This window comes from Asparagus officinalis, chromosome 5 (assembly GCF_001876935.1).
Source record: "Asparagus officinalis chromosome 5, Aspof.V1, whole genome shotgun sequence".
NCBI lineage: Eukaryota > Viridiplantae > Streptophyta > Magnoliopsida > Asparagales > Asparagaceae > Asparagus > Asparagus officinalis.
This window is the reverse complement of record NC_033798.1, coordinates 454,112-468,975: the sequence shown is the minus strand read 5'-3', so window position 1 is coordinate 468,975 and position 14,864 is coordinate 454,112. Positions and strand designations below refer to the sequence as shown.

Sequence of the window (14,864 nt, the reverse complement as noted above, 5' to 3'; positions counted from 1 at the left end):
AATGCCTCTCTTCGTCTCATCAAAAATAAATTTACCCCATGCAATGGTCTTCACTCTCTCGATACTATCTACATATTGAAACAATTGTCTTGGGATGCCTTGAGAGCTGTTGGGGCACCAAATCGTTGCACATTGGTACAATATCTGAAGCAGCACAAAATCTTCAATGTCCTTATTATCAGAGGACTCTACAAGTGTTTACAGTAACTCCTCGACATATCTCCTCATGCTACCAGCTTCTGGTGTAGCCTTGGCCTTTGCCTTTGCCTTTGGCTTGGCCTTTAGCATTTCTTTCTTATCTTCAAAGTATTGCCTCCAAAGTCTGTTGTGAGGGTCTCTATTCCCGTAGATCAGCTCCCCATCAATGGGAAAGCCTGTGTGAGTATGCACCCACTCTTCATCGCTCTTGGGGTCGGGAAAAGAGAACTCATCAGTTTCGTCAGTATAATGGCTGAGCACATACTCTAGTGCACGTCGATCGCGTGCTGGGGGACCAAAGAACACATAGTGCTCAAAGTTAGAGCCCTTGTAGGCATCCCAATGCCACTTCTTCAGTTTTGGCTGCAGTTTTTGCATGAAGGAACAATACGTTCTAAGACAGGCACCGGGCCTAATATCACCTAATGCAGCAACTATCCTGAATGAACAACAATTTACTCTTAACAAGCCGTTCAACTCAACTTTAAATTACGTAACAATCAACAGAAAAGGCATTAACATAGTCAAAATCACGATTTATTAACATGATTAGCTAATAGTTGACTCTTAAGAGTAAACGTTAACAACAAACACATATTATTGACATGCATTGCTACTACCTATCAACAATTGCCATTTCCTTCAAAAAGGAACCCATAAACCACAATTAAAATCAACATCACTCATTTAAAATAATTAAATTCAAAAACCCTCAATTGATTGGGAACTTACTTCTTCTTTGACATGGACACATCCTCCGGCGAGCGTCTCCTCTTGCGCTCTCGATTTTCCTGATTTTTCATGCTCAATAGGGTTTCCATCGCCTCATTACTCTCCTCATCATCAGAGGATGACGGAACAGAATCGCTGGCGTGAGATATCAAGGCGGAGGTGGAGGGGGATAAATTTGGTAGTTCCTCCTGCGCAAGTCGTGCCGACCGACGCCGGTGACGAACGTCCGCTTCCGTTTGAATCTGGTCTACTTCACCCGTGCGTCGTTTAGGGTTCTTAGCCATTTTTCTTATAATTTTCTTCGGCATTTTCCTTGTGGGTTTTCTGGCCGCTAGAGTCAAACTAGGGTTTTCAAATTGGGTTCGACCGCTGAAGGAGATTTGAGTTTTTGGGGAAATTTGTGGGTCTGCAGAGAAAAGAACGCGAGCGAGAGAAAGAGGGAGGGCGGATTGGGGGGGACGAATAGTTACAAGGGCAGTTTCGTCTTAAGAGAGGTACTGTGCTCTCAGAGTTGCTTGGGAAATGTAAATGAGGCTGAACCGTTATTGAGTTGGGTATTCGGGGATTGATCACACAAAAAAAAATACAGAGGGGCTATACACAACCGGATCTTTTTTTGGGGGCCTTATAACATTTTTCCCAAGTAAAAAACAAGAAACATTTAGAGGTAAAAGGCATCAAAGTTTTGCACGTCTTGCATGGGAAATTTGGGGAATCTTCTTCATTCTATACAAGACAAGGTATTTAGATGCAAAATATTAGAATTTTTTAGAGCAGATATATAAGGGCTAGTTTGGGATTGTTGTATCTTAAAATAAGTAGCTTATAAATTGACTTTTATAAGCTATTGAAAATCTCTGTTTGACAATCATATATCAAAAGCTGGTTTTAAGAATAGTTTAGGTATATGACAATGCTGTGTTCACGGATAATTGTCAAAAGATAAATGCTATATATATATGACATATAAACTAAAAATAAGCAGAAAGTGTTTTTAAAGACTTCTGAGGCTGCTTCTAAAAGCACATCTTGTAAAGCAGAAATGACTTTAATAATCATGTACAAAAAATCACTAAACACTATTATTGTCTGTATTTCAAAAAAATAAGGAAAAATTGCTTCTAGGCCCCAAATTTATATTTTCAATATGCTCTAGCCCCTCCTATTTTTTTTAATGTTCTTTAGCCCCTCCTTTTTGAAAAAAATATGGCAAAGCCCCTCCATCATGATTCCAGCTCATTTCAGCACTTGATTAGACATGTCAGCTCATGATTAGACATATCAGCTGATTTAAATCCCGAATTTACCCTCCTCTTTCTTATGTCAGTGGATGTTAACTCTTTTCTGTAAAATGTTAACTCTTTTCTGTAACATGTTAACTCTTTTCGGTAACATGTTAACTCTTTTCTGTAAAATGTTAACTCTTTTCTGTAAAATGTTAACTCTTTTCTGTAAAATGTTAACTCTTTTCTGTAAAATGTTAACTTTTTTCTGTAACATGTTAACTCTTACAGATAACATGTTAATTCTTACAGCTAACATGTTAACTCTTACAGCTAACATGTTAGCTGTTAGAGTTAACATGTTAGCTGTAAGAGTTAACATGTTACAGAAAAGAGTTAACATGTTACAGAAAAGAGTTAACATCCACTGACATGAGAAAGAGGAGGGTAAATTCGGGATTTAAGTCAGCTGATATGTCTAATCATGAGCTGGCATGTCTAATCAAGTGCTGAAATGAGCTGGAATCATGATGGAGGGGCTTGGCCATATTTTTTTCAAAAAGGGGGAGGCGGGGGGGAGGAGGAGGGGTAGGGGGAGGGGAGGGAGGCGGGGCGGAGGCAGAGGGAGAACGGAGGAGGAGGAGGGGTGTGTAGGGGAGGGTAAAATGGGGATTGTGTATAAAGTTTGCATAGGAACTTGGGGAGAGGGGCTTTTAATAAATTTTTCAAAAAGGTGGGGCTGCAGCACATGTTTGAAAGTTAGGGGGCTAGAGCATATTGAAAATATAAATTTGGGGCCTTGAAGCAAATTTTCCAAAAAATAATTAAAAACTCAAAAAAATAAAAAATAAAAAATAATATCAAGCTTGCCTAAGTTCTCAGAATCTATTCCTTTATAATAATTGGAGGATCCAAAGATTTGCTATTCATGCTACAACGAATTACTGTAACATTATTATTTTAGAATAGATGAGAACCGTAGCGTTTAAAGATGTTACTATAATATTATTACTGTAGCACAAACGTGATGCCAGAGCAATTAAAAAATATTACTATATCATTTAAAAAAACAAAATTACTGTAGCAAAAATAAAAAATGGGTCATGTTTTGCATAGGATGCACACTAGTATAATCTAAGCTAAAATCATAGAAAATAGCATAAACAGTAAAATGATATTTATTTATCGCTCTATTTTCCTATATTACCCTTTTCCTTCGACCAACACGCGCCGTCACCCTCCACATAGCCTCCAAAAACCCTAATCCCGCCTTCATCTTAAAAACCCTAAAAGAGAAATTTCGAATCTCACACCGAATCTCCCACGATCGAACCGAATCCATTCCCTAGATGCGCTCACTCCCGCTAGATTCCAGTTCTCTTCAGTAGATTTGGAGCTAATCGAGGGGGCGATGGCGAGCGATTCCGTTGAGATCGAGGAGAGGAAGAAGACGATGTCCCCGTGGAAGAAGACCCCATCGCCGCCGGAGACGGTGGCGGAGGAGGAGAACCGGCCTGTGATGGGGTCGGAATCTTGGCCGGCGCTTGCCGATGCGAAGACAAAGGGAACGGTAGAGAGCGCTTCGAAGAAGACCGCGATCCCGCCTCCGATCAATGCAGTTCCGGCAGCCGTGCCGGCGCCGCCTCCAGTGAAGGTGATGCTTTGGATTGTTTACCTTTTGCTTGATTGCGTGTGAATTCCAAAAAAAGATGCAAATTTGCCAACTTTATTAAATTGGTTTTAGTCTATAGAGTGTTTCTTGTTAAATTAATTAAGGGGAAGCGAGGCCATCGAAAAAGACTAGTTCTGATGAGAAGTTGGGCATTGGCCTTTAATTACGTGGTCATCTAATAATGCAAAATAATGCGAATTCACAGGAAAGATGTGAATGCGGCAAAACTTTTCTTAAACTGTTTTTAGTGTGAAGTACACTAAGGGGAAGTGGCCGGTGGTCAGTAAAGAATAGATCTGATGGGAATTTGGGCATTTAACTTCAACTTTGGTCGTTTCATCAGTTCCATGAAAAGGTGTAAGTGTGTCAAACTTTATAAAATTGTTTTTAGTCTAGCGGAGAGTTCGATTTATTAGATATGAAGTAAAGTAAGAAGAAGGGAGAGGGGTCAGAAAAGGTTTACTTTTTTATGAGAAGAAGGGAGAGGGGTCAGAAAAGGTTTACTTTTTTATGAGAATTTGGCATTTGAGTGACCCTATGATCATCTATTAATACAAATTCCCGAAAACAATGTAATACGAAGAACTTATTTAGATTTACTGTAGTCCATTAAAGTTTTCAATTGTTTCAATTATTACATATGAAGAAAGGCTACATTTTCATTTGTTTCAACTTGTTTCAATTAACTCTACGCACTGTTTTAAAAAACCTCCGCCTAGTCCGCTTAGGCGTACGCCTAGACCTAGGCGGTACCTAGGCCGCCTAACTAGCGCCTAGGCGGTATTTAGGCTGCCCATCTAGATTTTATGAGCGTTTAGGTGAGCATTGTCTGCTTACGTGGATTGCACCCTGTAGGTCTTGGTTATGATTTTGTGTTATAGCCTACACGTCCTCCAAATTCCATTAACCTCCAAATATGAACACCTTCACTACGTCCTCCGACCTTCAGCAAAACCTCACCGACCACAAATTAAATGAAGAAAAAAATCCGCCTAGACACCAGTCCGACATCTAAGCTTTCTATAACAATTGACATTCACTATCAATTATTGTAATTAAAAATAAAAAAAACATCTTAGGCTCTAGCATTGTTAATTATTATTTTGGCTATTTAGTATCTAAGTATGCATGATTTATTGTGGAACTAAAATTGCTATATTTTTAAAAAAAATTATATGAATTTAATACATATTTTTATTAATTATTATAATTAAATAATTTAAAAATAATTAAACGCCTGGGCGCACGCCCAAGGGTCTAGGCGCTAGGCGCTTGCTTAAACGTCTAGTCTGCCTAGCGCCTTCTGTAACATTGACTCTACGGTAAGAAAAATTTCTTTCTTAGTCCATGGAGTTCTGAGTCAACCAATTGTTGGATATGTGGATTGTCAGGCAGAGGTTACGATTATTTATTGGATATGAAGTGAGCTAGGGGAGTGGGGTGGGGGAGTCCAAGAAAATCTGGATTTGATGACAATTTAGACATTGAATTTTATCTTTATGTGGTTGTATTGAATATTTTCTCAATATTTAGGTTACAGAGTTCTGAGTAAACCAAAGTTTAGAAACATATATTAGCAGCACAGGTACCCTGCCCTTACAAACTTTTTTGTTATGAGTCAGAAATTTAAACGTTTGGTTTTTGGGAATGGGTAGGTGAATTGGATGAATAATAACTTCTTTTGGCAGTTTTTTTTAAATAAGTTTCTATGTCAAGCGGCGGTGGAGATTGTGATGCTTTTCTCTTCCTTTCACCATGGTGGAACGTTAAACCACAACTAACTTGAGAGAAGAAGAAAATTTGGGATTTTTATTGGGAATGAAATTCTAAGATACCCCAAAACGGTAAGACGAAATGTTCAGCTGTTTTCATCAAATCATCAAACTGATGGTTGTAACCGCCACATACATGGCCTTTTTTGTTGGGTAGCACTTTGCATTTTTTTTAACAAATGAAACATCCTTTTAACCCTGCATTAGCAAATATCAACACGAAGGGAAACTACAAAAGTAAAGATTAAACTAGATGAATATAGCAGCAATCACTGTAGTTAATTTTCTGCCAAATTGTTATCAATAGCAAAACAAATGAAGCTGTCTTCAGCAATATTCTACAATATTTAGTCTAAAATCTAATGTGACACAAATCCAAACAATATCAAGTTCTAACTTGAGAGACTAATAAGATTTGGATTAGTCCTACATTGCTTGGCTTATTAAGTACTATAAGTAGTGCAAAGCTAAAGTGGTGATGTTGGTATTGAAATGTTTGGCTGGGATTAGGCTAGTGAACGCTGGGCTGTATGGGCGTTGCCCTGTGAAAACATTGTGGTTTGTCAGAGCTAATCCTACATTGACTCTAAGTTTGTTATGGGTGTACAGATTTGGGTTCCCTCCCTCCTCTAGCTACTAGCTAGTGGTTAAGGGTGAGTGGTTCTAGTTCTCTAGCATGTTTGTCCAATATAAGTACAGGGTGTCAGTTCTGTGTTTAATATTTACCTTTTTTACTTTTCTTTTATTTTCAAAGGTACTTATGAAGAGCAAGGTCTGCCCTTTTGCTCCATAATGTTTGTGCTACAGAAGAATCCCTTAATTCTTTTATCAGCTTCTTCTGTTCATATCAGTTTTCTCTGCATTAGGTTGGGTGGTGGTGATGGGGGGAGGGCAATTGTATCTGTCAAACTTGTACAAAGAAAGAATATCATACATTTTGGTTGTTTTCCATATCTGCTATAGAAAGTCTGTAATAGGTAAAAATGAGAAGACTAACTTAACAAAAATATCAAGAACTGGCTACCATGAATTTCCGTTTTGAAGCATTTTCAGCGGATATAGTGACATTCTTAATGAAGTAATCTTTACCTCACGATCTCCACTATTCTTTGTTCTATTGTGAAAAGTTTTGATTTTCTAGCTAATTCTGTGTTTATTTGCCATATCAGCATATCTTGCTAGGTAATCTTCGTTAACTGTTTTTATATCTAACAGGAGCACATCTTTTTACAGGGATCAGCTGGTCTGCGCAAAGGTGATGTACCTGGAAATGGCAACCCTGCCAACAAGCAGCGTTACCAGCATTCTCATAGACCTGGTCCAAAGCGTAACCCCCCTATAAATGGCATGCCACCATTCCCTGTTCCTTTGACTTATCATCAACAGCCAGGCCCACCAATGTTGTATGCTGCTGTACCTCCACCACCACCTTTTATGGTTCATGAGTTTGGTTACCCGGCACCATTTACTACTGAACCCCACATCATGAAGTCTGGTGAAACTCTGATGCCAGCTCTTATCCCTACTGGTCAAGCAGGTGGATTAAATGGTGATAGAAATTTCCGACCGCCACGAGGGGGTTTAAATAATTGGCATCCCTATACCAGTCACCATGGTAATAGACCACATAATGGGCATGAAGCTGGCCCTCATCCTAATCAGACATGGCGTCATCAACAAGCATTCCGTCCAAGGGATAATATGGATATGCCACCTGGTATGACCCCTGGACATATCATTAGGCCAACTCCACAGTTGCTTGGTCCGGCTCCAGGATATATGAGTAGGCCTGGCTTCCCTGGTATTCTCTCAAACCTGCATGGTCTTTTTCTGTTGTTATTATAATATTATTGTATTTCTCCCCTTTACTTCGCGTCCCGTGTCTCTACGTGCGTGCATCTCTTGGTGCTGTCACCTGTGTGCATGCAATATTGTAGCGACAACCGTATTATGCATTCTTCCTTATGTTATAATTAGCATGACAGAAATGCTGATATCTAAACTTTGCAGGTCCTGCTCCTATGTATTATGCTTCTGCCCCTCCACCCCCGGAAATGATGAGGGGCCCTCCTCGCTTTGTTTTGCATCCGCACCGTCCTTATCCTCTTCCAACACAAGAAACACTTGCTTTGAGAGCTAATATTGTAAATCAGATTGAGTACTATTTCAGGTGTGTATATCTTATATTTACATATGAAGTGTTTTTTGTTCAAGGCATATGAATGTACAGAAAAGTCGAGTCAGGATGGACTTTTTCTGAACACTGGGTTTTGTGCCATTTAAACGTCTTATGAAAAAGAAAATATTTTCTGTTAGCATGAGCACCATTAAATTTTTGCTTCTTAGTGAATGACAGATAGACATATTGTAATATTGTTGTATTTTTTCCATGTAAAATTATTCATAACATAAACTATCCTTCCTTTGCAGTGATGAAAATCTCCAGAAGGACCATTACTTGCTGCAGTTGCTAGATGAGCAAGGATGGGTTTCCATAAATAAAATTGCAGATTTTAATAGGGTATATTTTATCATGATACCACTCTCTTCACAGTTTTATGTTCATGATTTCTTCATTGTAAGTGGATATGTAATCATGAACATCGTCATTACCATCATTAATCCTTTTCCCACTGTAAATGGGGTTTGGATGTGAATCATATAAGTCTTGACCAAGTTTCAACAATCAGTGGATTGGTGCCAAATTCCTAAAAGTACAATGAAGACCGAGCTTCAAATTCCTTGGACTATCCCAGTATATGCATATTATAACGTCTTTGAATATTATTGGTCATTTTAATATTTTTTTCCATTCTTCAGGTAAAGAAAATGACAACCAATATACCTCTTATTCTGGAAGCGTTGCAGAGCTCTAATTCCATAGAAGTGCAGGTTGTTTCTCGCTCTTTTTTTGTTTTATTTCATCCTCCAGTTTTCTTGTTAGTTTGAAGCCATCCAGTGATATTTATTTTCCTTGAAAATGGCACCCTTTTCTCTTCTATCTTGTCATTCCTTTTTTGTTTGTTTAGGGTGACAAAATACGGAGACGTAATGATTGGTCAAAGTGGACCCTAATGTCTGGTCATTATGCAAATTCTCAGCCGACACACGACCAAGTTTCTAGCAGTGGAAAGAGTACTGAGGTTATCGACGAGAGCAGCATTTCTGTTCCTCGTGACAGTAATGGTCTTAAAGCAACCAATCCATCAGCTAGCAATGCTTCTAGAGGGGATGCTAAGAGTCACTTGGAGTGTGAAATGGCTAACAAGATCTTATCTGCTGATGAACCCCTAACATGCAATGGGGAAAGTGAGGACAAGTGCAGTAAATTTGCATCTGAACCATTTGCAAAGAGTGACCTAAATATTGGATGCAACTCTTTGGTAGAGAATGTTTCAGGTGGCAACATTTCTGCCATTGGGAACAGTGGTTCAGATAATAATCGAACCTTTGAAAGTCTGCATCGGAAAGCACGTCTTTCTAGTCCTGACAGTCCTAAACTTGAGAACTTAAAGATGATATCAGATGGATGTGGGACTTCATCAAACCTTGGAGGACTCTTGAATGGTTTCGAAGATAACTGCCCTAGCTTCACAGGCGATCCAAGTACATTTTCGTTTGATGAGGAGCTTGAACACGCAACAACTGAGAAATACCATTCTACATTAAACAGAAGGTAATTTTTCATCAACTCCTTTTTGTTGTCCAACCAAAGGGGAAAAAAAGAAATAAAAAGACTACGTACCATGATCTGTAGTTATTATCTCATGCTTATCTTCTGTGATTATTATGCTTCATGCACATTAGTAAAACTAACTTTGTTCGTTCAAATGCCTCTCTTCTGTGTCTTTTTGTAAATTAGCCTTATGAGGATTATATTGTCAGCATTTTTCTTAATGTTTGATACAACTACATTCTTTGTAGTACTAGGAAAGCCTTATGCCTTTTCTAACAAAGCATGTATAGTTACTCAGTGGATTTCACTCTGATGTTCTTTGCTGTCTTGAATGAAATCTTTAAGCAGCATTGACGATGAGGATGACAGGATGGACGTCAATGACCAAGATGTGCAGAGGCTTGTTATTGTTACCCAGGTATGTTCATCATTACCCTTCACTTTGCTGTTTCTTTGTCTACTCGTTTTTTCCTCTTTTCAAATAATTCTTGTATCATTGTTCTACAAGTTCTGAAAATTTAATTATATGATTTAAGATGTGGAAATTTGCTATTGTTTAAAAGAATTTATACTTTTATAATAAGTGATATTTCACAATTTTGTTAGGTGGAATCATTCATAATTTCATATGCATATTAACAATTTTTAGACGAGGCTTGCTATGACATGGTTTTATCCCTTAATTTTGAAACAGCTTTCTTCCTGCTACTGGCTTCTTGCTGATTACTTGTGAATTATTTAATATTCTTATAGAGTGGTTATCACTTAGGTTCTAACTGGAAGCACTCAAATTTTTATCCACCTGTCAAACCAACAGCAATAACAAACAACTTTTATACATATTTTTTGTGATATATGACCATTTTTTATTTTTATTTTTTGATTCATGACTTTCTTTAATCTATTGATTCATCAATTATATAAGAATGAGGCCCGACTCCCATTAGCTTATGAAATTAATATATTCCTTTATTTCCAACCATGTTCTTGCGTACCACTGGTTCACCTACCTTGTCCACGAGTGTGTGCGTTGCTGCGTGCATGAGTGCATGTGTACACGTTTGTTTTTTTGCTGGCTTAATCTGTTTTAATTTTGTTTCTGCCCTGCAGTCATGGCAATTCTTTGTGGTGTCACATTTAATAGGCTGTATTGCATATTCAGATATGTTCTCACTTGTTGCAGATGCATTTCTAATGCATTTTTTTTATCCTCTGCATCAATTATCTACATTCTTGTTTAATGTATGCCACCTTAACATTCTGACTGGACATACCTTTTTCTTCATTGGCTCTAGCTGTTGTGAATAGATCAACCACGTCACGTTGTCTCCATATTTATCGGCGATATTTTGATAATGACATGCACCTCTTGGTCCCATAGTAGAGCAGCAGTATGCAGCCGGTTTCATGTCTATGATCATTTTTGGCATGATAAACCGTTTAGGCAGCACTCATGTGGGCAGGCTTTGACAAGATTTTGGATGTGAAAATCGGCCCACATTTTATTACTTGTCGCCTGTGTATGATTACAACTTATTACTATTAGATATTATTTATGAATTTACTGAGTCATGATGTCATTCTGTTTGATAATTTTGACTATTGTATTGACATTTGGTGTGATTAATTGGTTGTTCACACTTGACTTATTGGGTTATCAACTTATTGTAGATCCTTATAGGTACTTTTTGGAACTTATTACTCATGTTCACATTTTATTTACTTTCAGTTATCATAAGTGCTTATAGGTATTGTTTTGAAGTTATTAAAACTAATCTTCCCCTATTGTTTAATTATTTCTTGTCATCAACTATGAGTTTGTTATTAACGGGGGTGGATACATCTCTCTCTCTCTCTCTCTCTCTCTCTCTCTCTCTCTCTCTGACACGCACACACGACACATTTTTTGGGGAGCGTGTTTTCTATTTGAGTTGCTCTTATTGGTCATAAACATTCATAGAGAGAAATATAATTACTCTGCATTATAGACATAATGATCTTTCTATAATTTTCTTTTTTGGGAGTGTTCTGTATTTATCTTTTTGGATCTTCTAGTTTGGCTCATCCTATATATCTCCTCTTTGTCGCATCCTTAAGAATGCTAAAGTTCGATTTCTTGTCAACTATTTTAAAGATGACTAAAACTATATTGGGCCCATTAGCACCTCCACTTCTCCTTTGTAACATATGTCGTTTATAAATGACTCCTGTCATGCGAGCATATATGCACTGGATAAGCTAATAATGAGGCAAGGCACAATTCGTAGACTTTGTTCTTATTTATTCTAGATGTATCTAATGAATGCACTGCAAATGCTGATTGGTCGACTGGTAGGTGAGGAACTGTTTCTTTTGACTGCCGTAGAGGCTCTTCCAGCTAGCTGTACCTTCTACTTTACTGGCGATGGAGCTATACAGTTATCTCTTGCTGATAACTTAAAATTATTGTTCCATTTTGTTCGCTAAGTTATTCCTTGTCTGATAACCTAACGATTAGTTCCTTTTTTTGCTATACATATTTGATATTCTAGACATATTTGATATGCTAGCAATTATAATTATAATTTTTTAGTTCCTAAAGGTTCTCGCCATGCTTTCTGCCTGAGAATTGAATTCTGCTCAGGCCAAGTCAACGAGTGCATAGTGAGTGTAAACTCAATGCGGTTTGCCCTTAGGTCATTCATGTCATATCTAAGCTGCAGAGGATAGAACATATTTGTTCCTGTTCATATTTTTACTCATCCTAGTTCTTTTCTGATGGAAATCTCATGCTAGTTAATGAATAAGTGATATTCTATTGTATATCTGTTCAACCTGATCAGTATGCCTTCTTGACATCTGCTTTTTGTGCAACGCCCGATTGATTTATATGGCTATAATACACGTTTCTCTCACGCATCCTGTGTTCCTCTTTGAAAGAGTTAGTATTTGTTATTAAATAGGATGTTTTCTCATCTAACATGCAACTAAATTCTGTTTTACTTTTGTCTTTTATCTAACCTTTTTAGATCCATTACCTTATTATAATTTCATAATGCAAATCCAATACAAATCATGACCCATATTTTTTTTTCACTCTGATAATTGGTTTAATGAGCAATGAACAGCATTATACATGAATGTCTGAATTTCTTGTATATTATACTGTTATAGATAATATTGGATTTATTTTTCAGACCTTCCTACCTCTTTCTTTCCGATTCATAATTGCTTTCATTTATATCCAATTGTTGTGTCCCTCTGTTGTCATTGCTAAAATAGGGTGAACATTAGAAATAAATGTTTACCCAGTGACATCATTTATCATTGCTTTTGGGTCATGTTCCTCAAGGGATCACACAGCTTAAGGGCATGGTTCGCACAAAATCTAACTTGTTATTTTTGAGCTCATGAAACTAAAGTCTTATTCTATTAAATGATATCCAGGAATCAAGAATAGATGGAAATAATAAATCGAGCTTGGGGAAAACAGTGCCAATTTCAAATGAGCAAGCAGATGCCATCGATGAGGCTCTCTATTTCTTCGAGCAGGTAATGATTTTTTTCTTCATTTCTCTAGGAAGGGATTTCTCATTGATATGAATGCAGGATTAGAAGTTATTGAAGCACGTGAGCCATTTGAAATAAAAGAGTAAATACATTCCATCAACTTCTGAAACGTGCTCGCCTCTTTAAATGATGATTACATTTATTTTATTTTTCATACGCAGTCATACAATTACTTGCCTCAACTGTGGAAAATGTATTACATTTATGTCCTTCACAGTTGTAGATTGAGACAATGCTTGAAGGTGTCTTGTATTCAAGGAGGATTGCTAATGAACCCAAAGAATATGCAACACAATTAAAAGGTCAACAGGAGTTTCTAATAGAGGGAGTTGACCATTTGGGATGATAACAGTTGCATCTATGACCAGAAAGGGGGAAAAAGATAAGAAAGAAAGAAAGAGAGAATACAAACAAAGGTGTAGTTGATATCCGTTAGAAGTTTGTATTATGGTGTTCTTTGTGATAGCCAACCACTGAAACTGTCATTTAATGATTAGTTTTGTACATACTGATCAATGGTCTATTTTCGTTCTAGATCACCAAAATTGGCGACCTGAGAGACCAAAGTAAGAGGAACTAATAATTAGTTGATTCAAGGAAGTCCTTCGCTCTATCTGGCTCTGGTGTTTTATTTTTTCTTTATTACCTTCTTTTGCAATTTTTAAGACTTAACTTTGAACTTGAATTTTGTTATTTGACTGTCTGATGCAATTAGATTTGTGACCATATTTTTTTAATTAAAATAGTTTGCTTTCTGTTTTTGAAAAGAAGGAAGTTTCTATTATCATAGTCCACTGTTTTACATCTCTTCAAGTGTATATGTGAGTCTCTTCTTTATTCACATGCACACAAACAATACATGCATTGTTGAAAAACCCTTGAGATTATTCTTGAAACAATAAAAATTCAAGCTTTTGCTCAGTGATTACATGATGTGTAGTTGCATGCTTTCTTTCTTTCTCACTTCTCAAGTAATATTTTTACTGTTTCACTATATTGGTTTCTGGAACCATACTAATAATCATGTATCTACCAGCTGCATACCGAGCGCTCTAGCCGTCAAAGGCATAACTCAGCGACTGAAATAAAACGATGTTCTAAGCACTCAACCCACGAAAATTCATCTCCAAGTCATACGTTGCATGTGAACTTAGGTGGAACTGCAGAATCTTCTCATGCTTGCAATTCGAGGCGGCAAAACAAAGGCAATCATAGGTTACATTCTTCAAATAAACAACGCTTTTTTCATAGTAACTCTAGGAACCACAATAACAGCAACTACAGCCATCATGGAATTGTATCAGAAAGTCCACCAGTTGGCTTCTTTTTTGGTTCAACACCACCTGAGAATTGCAGGTGCGTTCTTTGTTTTGTTTAAGATTACGCAGCTGCTGTTTTTAGTTATTTATCCTAAAGACATTTTAAAAGTCTTAATTTTTAGCTCCTCACTATCAAAGTTGAGCGCATCTCCTCACGGATTTCCTTCTGGGAGCAGTCCACCTGTGGGATCTATACCAAAATCTTTCCCACCATTTCAGCATCCTAGCCACACGCTTCTGGAAGAAAACAAGTTTAAGCAGCAGAAGTACAGCTCCTCCTCTTCTTCTTCTCTCTCTCTCACACACACACAGTGTGCCCACACCCACTCACAATATTTTTATTATAGTTGACCCTCTTCCTCTTTCACTCTGCATAAAATTTAATTGTATTTTGTTGTTACTTACTTGATGTAGGTATCATAAATTCCATAAGAGGTGTCTTAATGACCGGAAGAAATTAGGAATCGGCTGCAGCGAGGTATGACATAATTCTAAGGACAGATCAAAAACATTCTTTCTTGTAGCAGCTAGTGTATGTCAAACATTCTAGACCTCCAACTTTAAACCAATTTTGGTGGTCACTGACTCACTGTTATAAGGAACAATTGCTTCTGAGCTATCTAGCTTCAACATCATTTGTTGGGATCATCTCCTTCTCTATTCTTTATTTCTTTCCTACTTTAAGTATATGGTGATTAGTGTGTTTATTTCTGCCAAGACAAT

At 37.4% G+C, this 14,864-nt stretch overlaps 1 protein-coding gene across 2 annotated transcripts in view; it reads left to right on the top strand.

Moving 5' to 3' along the window:
• The window catches only part of LOC109842791 (la-related protein 1A), a 15,086-nt gene continuing 3,598 nt past the window's right edge, over window positions 3,377–14,864 (top strand). The window contains exons 1-11 of one of the 2 annotated variants that reach the window (XM_020411675.1): window positions 3,377–3,807; window positions 6,831–7,398; window positions 7,608–7,767; window positions 8,028–8,118; window positions 8,418–8,489; window positions 8,627–9,273; window positions 9,622–9,691; window positions 12,700–12,804; window positions 13,859–14,178; window positions 14,264–14,407; window positions 14,556–14,619. In XM_020411675.1, coding sequence (XP_020267264.1) covers window positions 3,565–3,807; window positions 6,831–7,398; window positions 7,608–7,767; window positions 8,028–8,118; window positions 8,418–8,489; window positions 8,627–9,273; window positions 9,622–9,691; window positions 12,700–12,804; window positions 13,859–14,178; window positions 14,264–14,407; window positions 14,556–14,619 — 2,484 coding nt within the window. In that variant the 5' untranslated portion in view covers window positions 3,377–3,564. Of the gene's footprint in view, window positions 3,808–6,812; window positions 7,399–7,607; window positions 7,768–8,027; window positions 8,119–8,417; window positions 8,490–8,626; window positions 9,274–9,621; window positions 9,692–12,699; window positions 12,805–13,858; window positions 14,179–14,263; window positions 14,408–14,555; window positions 14,620–14,864 lie in introns of both variants that reach the window. The other variant, XM_020411674.1, reaches the window with a different exon arrangement.